Consider the following 10,680-nt stretch of genomic DNA (forward strand, 5'->3'; position numbering starts at 1 on the left):
ACAGCAAGTCAAATTTCGGTTCAAAGATCATTAGAAAATCGCCGCCGGAAGTTAGGAGGGCGCGAACATATTTTCCCCAAATCATCTGCTCAAAGTTGGTCACAAAACGCGGCAACGGTGGTTCAAAACTTACCTGTCTATGGTCTGCCATCCGTATAAAATGGTGAAATACAAAATAAAGAAATGAATATACTCTGAAAGGGGCAGGAAACCGCCTGGTTTGTGTAAAACTGTGAGCAAAAATTCAACGAAAACTTTAGAACTTCAGTCCTGACCCGCCGCCATTTTGGTTTCCGTTGCTCATCTAGGCATGCGCAGTAATGTTGACCGGGAGTAACCCCGTGGGATGACCTTTGACACGTCAAAATGGTGTCCATGAGGTAGTGACGTATTTCTCCGACATTTTCCAACTTCTCCGTCGATTTAAGCGTTCTGTAAAGACAAATTCTTCACATGTGTTCCTCTAATAGAATATTAACTGAACGTAGAATCTTCTGACAACAATTTGGACGATCTAATAGCCATTTAGGTGCCGTAAAGTCGACCAGAAAAATTGTGGGGCGACCGGACAATTTTATTCCAAGATGGCCGACCCGGAATTGTTGTTGGACCCAGCCATACGAATCTGGGTGTTCATCCCGATTGTCGTCATCACATTCCTCGTGGGCCTTATCAGACACAATGTCAGCCTTCTGTTGCAGTCAGACAAGAAAGTGGAGCTGCAGCAGGTATGTGTTTGTGTAGGAATGGTGCAGGAATGGATTTTAACTTTACAGTGCATTGTACTAAAAGTATTTGGCAGTGTAGGTAGAATGTTTGGTCCGAATGTTTGACGTCCGCACCTGGGAGTAGAATCAGCTGTTCGACGTCAAATGGTGCTAGTGTCCGTTCGCAGGTGCGGGCATCAGACGATCATAACCTGTAGTCTTGAAATACAATACAATGTAACTTTATCTATTCTTGCACCACTCTTAGTCTTACATTTATTTTAATGGGAATTATGATTAGCATGTAAGCTCATCAGTGTTGGTACAAGCCAGAATGAATTTTGTTCCTTTGTTGAACACAAGCAGCTCGACTCAAATTTTCAGTCCCACTAACGTCAATCTTCATCAGGAGTGAAGTTGATTCAGTTTACTTTCAGCATGTGCCATTAGGGACACGTTACTCAAATATTGAATCGTATTTGCCTAGCAACGGATATCGGCCCCCTTCTTGGTTGATTGTCGACTCATTGCTACATTTTTTTTGTTGGATATAACAACTAGTCGGACGAATTGACGACACGTCTGTCTTGTGAGACGATCAAAACCAAACCCTCTTTATTTTCATAAGATACCGGTAACGTTCTATTCGTTCTCGAACTCCGTTCGCTACGCTCCACCGTGTTCTATCGACACGTTCCGTTACATTTTCATCACCTTGGACAAAACACGAACACTGGACACTGAACACCTGGTTTACTTTGTGAGGATGGTAAAGGGGGCAATCTATGCTAGGGTCCACCAGTGGAATAATCCATTGTCCGCCAATAAAAAGAACATTAGGCAAGAACATTAGGCTTCACCTCACTAGATGATGACTGTTTAAACTTGTGATTTTGTACAGGTTGCAGACAGCCAGGCTCTCATCAGGAGCCGGTTACTGAGGGAGCATGGGAAATACGTCCCGCGTCAGTCCTTCCTCATGAGAAAACAGTTCTTCAACGAGGAAGAGGTAAGTCTAGTACTTTCGGATGTCTTTCTACACATAATCATTCTTATACTCAAACTTTTAAAAGCCTTGCTTGATGCATATACAATACAAATTGGGGAGGCCATGCTAAACTGGGCTGAGGTTTCCACTTTGGTGGGCGTGGCCTCTATCCAGCTGTCAGCCAATCAGAGAATCGCCTAAATATTTTGTTAGGGTAAAACTGATTCTCTGATTGGCTGACAGCTGGTTAGAATCCATGCGCACTAAAGGTTTTCCTTTTGTGTACGTAATATATATTAAGCCTTAATGACAGGTATTTTTTTTCATATCTCAAATAAGGAATGAATGAAATGAATGAATAAAGTGGAAACCCCCGGCTGGTTTTTCAGAGCCCTCCCAACAGGCTTTTAGCTAGGATTTTATTATAGGGAGTCCAAATTTCATAGTGACTGAGATTCACCATGCATCGAATGCTACAGACATGAGTGTAGGGGAGTCAGGGGGCATCGTCCATCCATGGTTCTGAGATTTAGAGAATCTTAAGTTAAAATGGTGCATTTTGAGTTATCCTGAGGGGCAAATTACTGTCAGACTGACTCAGAGAGGTCACATTTGAAGACTGTGTCCTAGTGGCATCCCTGGTTAATCAGAATTTCATGCTTGTCAGAGGATTTGCTCCCCAGTATAAGGGCCTCTTCAGGGCTAGTGCACCCAATTTCTTATTGTATTTTCAGAACAGTTCGTCAAATTGATGCCTGGACGCATGCCTGGCTAAAAGCCGGCTACCCAAGGTATATTGTATAAGCCACGGGCATAAGGCTCTGCATTCAAGAATGCACATTATGTTAGTGGCATGTTAACAGTCTTTCTTGATCATAAGGCCACATCAATTTTATTTGTTGTTTCAAGTTTAAAGAAAAATGATAAACTTACCGTACAAAATAGGCATGTACAGTTACTGGAATTTAAGCCCATAGTTAATTTGAGAAAGGAGAGGCAGTGAAATTTTGTCAGCACAAGGCATGGCGAAAAGATAGGGTTGGAAAATCCGAGAAACAACATAAAATAAAATCACAAATGTCCTGATCTGTACATTATTCCCACAGAGTGGCTACTTCAAGAAGCAGAAGCGGAAACCAGTGATGAAGAACCCCATGACGGACCCCACCATGATGACAGACATGTTGAAGGGAAACCTGACCAGTGTTCTCCCCATGATTGTCATCGGAGGATGGATCAACTGGGCATTCTCTGGATTCCTCACAACAAAGGTAGATAATCATGAAAGTTCATTTGAGTTTCTAAAACACATGTAAGTCACATTTATTTGATTATATGGTAGATATCCTCTGGGAACCCCAAAACATCATAATCATCTGTTGACCCCTGGGGGGATGGGGGTAAGTACCCCAAAACAAATGTAAGCGTACAGATAAAAAGAGTTTAGCAATAAAGCCTCTACCACGTTAAACAGCCTCATTACTCATTGGGTACCTACTGGCTGGCAAAATACACCAAATGATTATTATGATATTAATAAAGAAGTTGGCTTCATTATGAAATCTAAGTAGTCAGGAAGGTTGAACAAATAACTTACTAGTAACTCACGGAGTATGGAATACAGTACAATAGATTCTTCATTTTGTTCTTTCACATTTTCTTCCATGACTAAAGAATTGATGTTGGCGTTCTATGACATTGCCGCATTTTTTTTCTTTTCTCTTCATTTTGTACAATTTACTGCATGGTTGAATTTCTTTTGGAAAAGGCTGAAAATTATGCGTGTGTAGATTATCCATATAATCAAATTGACGTGGCCCTATGAAGAGATAATCTGTTCTCCAACTCAAGAATTGGAATTCTCAACTGAATCACTCAGTCTTCTTCAGCTGTCTGATCCAACTGCTGTGGTCATGTGACTTATGTACATATGACATCATCAGTGGGTCAAATGTCATCAGAAATCAATATCTTTACTAGACCAGAATGAGCTGTACTAATATCAGATATATTTTGCTGATATATATTTATGTTTTCCCAAAGGAGAAAACATATTGTTTTTGCTGGTGCTTTCTTATCTTTCTTCCTCCTAGCAGAAAAGGTTTACTGAAAAGACTGGGCTGTCTACCTGGGCTGGCTATCATGTCAGGCTACTCAGATACCCCCATTCATAGCCCCAATTCTTATTTTTACTTGTACACACTACTTTGAAGCGAGCCTAATGGTATAGTATTTAGCAAGTAGCTTGACACATGGCTAGAGGGGGAAGATTCTGCATTTTTACGAAAATGTTGCCTTTCTAGTTCACCTTGTATTGATGCTATGCGAATGTTTGGCTATCCTAAAAGTTCTATACTGCATGACTATTCCACAGGTTCCCTTCCCCCTGACCCTGCGGTTCAAGCCCATGCTGCAGAGGGGCGTCGATCTGCCGTCGCTGGACGCCTCCTGGGTCAGCTCGGTGTCTTGGTACTTCCTGAACGTGTTCGGGCTGCGCAGCTTCTACACACTCATCCTGGGAGAGAACAACGCTGCCGACACCTCGCGGGTCATGCAGGTAATATAACTCTCACACTCACTATCCGGTTTATTGTCTGTTGTTATCTGTAATGTGAGGTTAGACGTGCTTTCACAGAGATATAGAGGCCTGATGGCAGCTTGCTGGTAGCCTCTATCTTTAGGATTGACACTGTTATTTATTCATCTATTTATATTTCAGCCAACAAAATTTTTTTTTTAAATCAATACACAAAAGAAATATACAAAAAGTATGCTAGTGACTACATTTTGTGTGTTTTAATTTCTTGTATATCAAACTTATCGTTCCCACAAATTACCCATTTGTACCTCAATTTGGCAATGTGACCCAAGCATTACTAGGATCCAAATTTTTGCAATAGGATAAAAAGTTACCATGTGCTACTGTAAATGCAGAAACTTTTGCAGTGGCCGCTTCACTGCAAACTTAAAACCACCGTGAACATTTTTCCATGGCTTTAAGAAACGACAGTGCATGGTGCTACCACGCGAAATGTCCTTTTCCTTGCTACTGCAAAATTAAATCCCTGCAAACTTAAATGCATTTACAGTATTATTTCTGTGCCTACAGGAGCAGATGTCTGGTGCTGCCATGGCGATGCCCCCTGACCCCAACAAGGCCTTTAAGGCAGAGTGGGAGGCCCTGGAGGTGACTGATCACCAGTGGGCACTGGAGAACGTGGAGGATGAGCTCATTAGGGGGTCCAGCCTGCCACCGGAGGAGATCTTCATCAAGGATAAATTTGCATAAATTATGTTGTACAACCCCAGAGGAGCTCATCAGGGGATCCAGCCTGCCACCGGAGGAGATCTTCATCAAGGATAAATTTGCATAAATTATGTTGTACAACCCCAGAGGAGCTCATCAGGGGATCCAGCCTGCCACCAGAGGAGATCTTCATCAAGGATAAATTTGCATAAATTATGTTGTACAACCCCAGAGGAGCTCATCAGGGGATCCAACCTGCCAACAGAGGAGATCTTCATCATGGATAAATTTGCATAAATTATGTTAAACAACCCTAGAGGAGCTCATCAGGGGATCCAACCTGCCACCGGAGGAGATCTTCATCAAGGATAACTTTGCATAAATTATGTTTAACAACCCTAGAGGAGCTTATCAGGGGATCCAACCTGCCACTGGAGATCTTCATCAAGGATAATTTTGCATGAATTATGTTGTAAAACCCCAGATCCAACCTGCCACTGGAGGAGATCTTCATCAAGGATAAATTTGCATAAATTATGTTGAACAACCCCAGAGGAGCTCATCAGGGGATCCAGCCTGCCACCGGAGGAGATCTTCATCAAGGATAAATTTGCATAAATTATGTTAAAGATCCCCAGAGGAGCTCATCAGGGGATCCAACCTGTCACCCGAGATCTTCATCAAGGATAAAGTTGCATAAAATATGTGTAGCCCCAGATAACTTGACCCCATCCTTCATGGTGAATATGATTGAATTTTTTTGTCCCTTCATGCGTACAGTCTGTGGTCGTGAATATAGAGAGTCTTTTTTACACAACCACAACTTTAAGTTCAATGTTTCAGTGACCATCTGTCACCTTCCTCAAGGTAATTCTGGCTAGTTCACAAGAATTGCCCTGAGGACCAAAACATTGGTGAAAGTAAAGTGGTGGTTGTGTAAAAAGAGTCTCTTTATTCCATAACATACCAACCTGATGAAACTACTCACAGAGTCTGTAGTAGTCTTCTAGAATAAAAATTATCCCATTTTGAAGAAGTTATCCATAAGAATTTTAAAAAGTATTTAGGCAAGGGAGAAAAGAAAATTATATCATATTTCACGAATAAGTGTAGAACCAAAAAAGGAAGTCACAGAAAAGCAAGAGTGAAAGTAAACAAAGAATTTGTTTGTCTTGCATTGTCTGTTGTTTAAAGAATGTTCAGTGCAGTGAATATATTTCTGCACTCTCAGTAATGGATTTAGGTAGAATGGAAAGAACGTTTAAGAAATGACTTGTGAAGACATGTTTGTTTGTTTGAACCTTTATTTATTCATGAAAACTCAAGTCGACCTGCAGGTCGCTTTTCTTTGAGGTCATGAGGGAAGAGGTGTTCAGTGGTGCTCAGTTATTAGGCCACACCAATTCTATTTGTCGTTTCTCGGATTTGCCTGTCCATTTTTTTTCATTTTCAAAAAAAATCAAGTCCTGAGAGTCAGTGAATGAGTGAGAAAAATAATGCATGTTTTGCTTACAAGCCTGTAAATATTGCCATTCAGAGCCTCATACACATAATACAGTCTAACGGCAATGCCTTTTATTTATAACATTAGTAACAAATCAAAAGAAGGGATTCATTGCATAAAATGTGCCATGAAACTCCTCAGGCTGTTGTATTTTTTGTGTTATTAAAGCCGTATATCTTCACCCCAGGACTTTTGATACATATTTTTTATTGTTTTTAGACCAGTCAGAAAAAATTCGAGAAGCAACAAATAAATTTGGTGTGGCCTCATATTCATAGGTGTATAACAGGAACAATGTGCAAGGATACTGTAAATGCATTTAAGTTCACGGGTTTAATTTCGCAGTAGCGGGAAAAAGGACTTTTCGCTGTGGTTTTAAGTTTGCGGTAGCACCATGCACTGTTGTCTCTTATTGCCATGGAAAAATGTTCGAGGTGGTTATAAGTTCGCAGTTAAGCAGCCACCACGAAAATCGCGAACATTAAAATACCATGAAAGTTTCTACATTTACAGTATACAATTGTAGCAGTTGAGTTCTACATGTTGTAATAACTCGATATGTCTATGGTGCAGTACAAACATACATGTAAGTTCTACTATGATGAAAAGACTTGATTGTTATATTACCATGTTGTAATTCCATCTGTATTGCACACTTCACAACAATATCAGTTGTATGGCAATAAATCACAAATTAAATTCATTTCAAAAACATTGCTCATCTTTTCTTGTCAGTAATACCCCCTTTCCACTAGGACGGCTCTCTCTCTGCGACCTCAAATTGGGAAGAGCGCGGTGGGATTGCCATGGGAGCGCGGTGGGAGCGCCATGGTCGCCATCACCTCCGCGACTGTTTTGAACCTGCTCAAAACAGTCGCCGTGAGAGCGCCGTGGACAGCGATCCAACGATGAGCGCAGAGAGAGCGCCAAGAGAGCGCGCAGCGAGCGCCAAGAGCGCGCACAGCGAGCGCAGTGAGCGCAATAGGTCTCTACTGTGGTTTATGATACCAATTTAGCTAGGACGGCGCTTTCACCGCGCTCTCTCTGCGCTCTCAACTGCGGTTTGTGAATAAGTATATTTGACATAGACAGAAAGCGGAGAAATGTCCAAAATGTACCGGTGATGAACAATTCAACAAACTGAGATGGAATAAGCAAGGTTTAAAAAACAACGATTAATCATTTATTCTTGAATTTCAACGTGATGACATGAGGTTTTCTTGTTCTCCATCTGTACATTTAGATTATTGAAGTCCCATTTTCAATAAATCGAAGTGCTTCAGTTTTGTATGATTTACACTAATATTATGGAAGTCCCATTTTCAATAAATCGAAGTGTTTCAGTTTTGTATGATTTACACTAATATTATGGCGAACAAGCTACATGACAGACATAAGAAAAATCAGCCAGACAAACGTGTATATTTCAGTCTGAGTGACTGTACAGTGACCAAAATTGGATTTGTGTACAGCCTTGATTTCATACTTTCTTACTATACGTCAAAACATTCGTTCTTTATCTCTGAAATTCGTTGAGTAACTTTCGAATCTTTGCTAGCTCATGAAAAGATGCTGAGTTTTTCGTCGCTGTGAGAGCGCGCTGGGGTCGCCGGAGAGATTCCACTAGAGCAGCTTTTTCCAGCGTCGCGGCGCTCTCACCGCGCTCTGGCGAATTTTCCATCGCAGCGAGAGCGCCGTGAGAGCGCCGTCAAGTGGAAAGGGGGCCTAACCTAGTAGGAAGGGATGTCCCTGTAGCTCAACTGGTCACAGCCTTACAGTTGAGCTCCTGATATCGATAAGTTGGTAACTGTGAGATCCTAGTTCAAGTCCAGGGAATGACACTCGTCTTTCGGAAGAGACCTAAAATTAATCTTCAAGAAGATCCTTCGGTATCAAAAGCTGCCAGAGAAGTGAAACCGGCCTATGAGAGTGTTTGGCTACCAGTGGCTGATGCTCCCTCTGGCTAATCTCCAAGCAGATCCCACGGTAGCTTAAGATAGTATCAAAAGCTGGCAGAAGAGTGAAGCTGGCTTAGGAGTGTGTTTCGCTACCGGCAACTGGACACTTCTGGGCTGACTACACTCCTTGGCCATTTTTCATTTCTGTAAAAACAGATTTGTCACATCCAACAAAGTATGTACACAGTTTAAACCATTATCTCTTGTGTTCTTGGACACATATTTATGATACCCTGGTAGGCATGAAATTCTTACTGACCAGAGATGCTATGCATAAAATTGGTAATCGCAGAAGATAAAAAGCATATCATAGGTTTATGCATTAGTCTGGGTTTAAGCTCCAAAAATTTTCCCGATATATCGGCCGGTACTTCCTGGTAAAGGGGCCTTATCGCCTGATTACCCAGATAATGTGCGTTTTCGCATGAAGGCCGAAGAACACAGTGTTTCTACGCGACCCCCGTGGTCTGTGACGCACGGGTAAAAAAGAAGTGCGACCAAGATCTTGAAGCGTACGCAAACACTGTCACGTGAAATACAGCGAGGCATGAACTTTGCTATATGGTAGTATAGTGAGTCGACTTTCAGACCACATGTGAGAGATATGTGGTGTTCGCCCATTCATTGTATCAATGCGCGTGACCTTTGCAGCCGATCGTCTCGGTGACAGGTGAGTCGGCTGAATGAAATGTCCACATTACCCACGATTGGTCTTAGCCTGGGTACCACCCGGGTAGTAGTTCGCTCTTATTATATGTTCGCTTCTGGAACAGCGAAGAAGCGACTGTATTAAGTGTATAAAAACGCCGGAGCGAACTACTTTCCGGGTGGAACCCTGGATGGCATGGTCTCGTCAAATTTTTTTTTAAACCATAACTTTCTTTCGTTTTCAGTTATTTTGCAGATAGTACCATCAAATTCAACATATACGTTTGTCGTGGTACAAAAATATACAATACTATAATTTTATCAGCGTTGATGTCAGCAACCTAATATATATTTATATATAGGATTCCCGTCGGCCGAATACTGTATTCTGCTAGCTGCCTTGAACACCAAGGAATTGTTGTGCGTTCTTACTGTGTCGTATAGTCATGGAATGGATGTCTCTTTCTGGCTAGTCTCTACCAGACTCGTGATAGGCACCCTACTTTGGGGGATAGATGTCTCTTTCTGGCCATATGTTGCGATTATACATTCCCGTGGTTCCGAGGCCACGATGACGTCATAGGCCTGGACAGGTGAACACCCGATATCACCGCCTCAGGCGTTCAGACGGCTGCAGAGGCCGGGTCTTTCGCACCAGGTCGACGCGGACGGCCGACGGGCACGTCTTGGTGCTAAAGGCCGGTGGTACTTCCTCGGCATATAAAAAATAGGCGCAAATTACCCTGGCGTAATGCATTGCAATGGGACCCAGGGTAATTTAAGGGCCCTTAAGAGCGGCGACGAGATGTGCGACTGCCATGTGTCCCCAGCCATGCTCCTGGCCAAGGCGCTCGTGATAGGCACCCTACTTTGGGGGATAGATGTCTCTTTCTGGCCATATGTTGCGATTATACATTCCCGTGGTTCCGAGGCCACGATGACGTCATAGGCCTGGACAGGTGAACACCCGATATCACCGCCTCAGGCGTTCAGACGGCTGCAGAGGCCGGGTCTTTCGCACCAGGTCGACGCGGACGGCCGACGGGCACGTCTTGGTGCTAAAGGCCGGTGGTACTTCCTCGGCATATAAAAAATAGGCGCAAATTACCCTGGCGTAATGCATTGCAATGGGACCCAGGGTAATTTAAGGGCCCTTAAGAGCGGCGACGAGATGTGCGACTGCCATGTGTCCCCAGCCATGCTCCTGGCCAAGGCGCTCGTGATAGGCACCCTACTTTGGGGGATAGATGTCTCTTTCTGGCCATATGTTGCGATTATACATTCCCGTGGTTCCGAGGCCACGATGACGTCATAGGCCTGGACAGGTGAACACCCGATATCACCGCCTCAGGCGTTCAGACGGCTGCAGAGGCCGGGTCTTTCGCACCAGGTCGACGCGGACGGCCGACGGGCACGTCTTGGTGCTAAAGGCCGGTGGTACTTCCTCGGCATATAAAAAATAGGCGCAAATTACCCTGGCGTAATGCATTGCAATGGGACCCCAGGGTAATTTAAGGGCCCTTAAGAGGGGCGACGAGATGTGCGACTGCCATGTGTCCCCAGCCATGCTCCTGGCCAAGGCGCTCGTGATAGGCACCCTACTTTGGGGGATAGATGTCTCTTTCTGG

General features: G+C 43.3%; 1 protein-coding gene across 1 annotated transcript; it reads left to right on the forward strand.

Moving 5' to 3' along the window:
- The first annotated feature begins 331 nt into the window (after nucleotides 1-331).
- Nucleotides 332-7,145, forward strand: LOC118426753 (ER membrane protein complex subunit 3-like). Its single transcript, XM_035836310.1, has 5 exons — nucleotides 332-728; nucleotides 1,609-1,716; nucleotides 2,802-2,966; nucleotides 4,070-4,252; nucleotides 4,805-7,145. The coding sequence occupies exons 1-5, from the start codon at nucleotides 585-587 to the stop codon at nucleotides 4,982-4,984; spliced, it is 780 nt and encodes a 259-aa protein (XP_035692203.1). The 5' UTR covers nucleotides 332-584; the 3' UTR covers nucleotides 4,985-7,145.
- Nucleotides 7,146-10,680: the final 3,535 nt, after the last annotated feature.

Source organism: Branchiostoma floridae, chromosome 11, assembly GCF_000003815.2.
Source record: "Branchiostoma floridae strain S238N-H82 chromosome 11, Bfl_VNyyK, whole genome shotgun sequence".
Taxonomy (NCBI): domain Eukaryota; kingdom Metazoa; phylum Chordata; class Leptocardii; order Amphioxiformes; family Branchiostomatidae; genus Branchiostoma; species Branchiostoma floridae.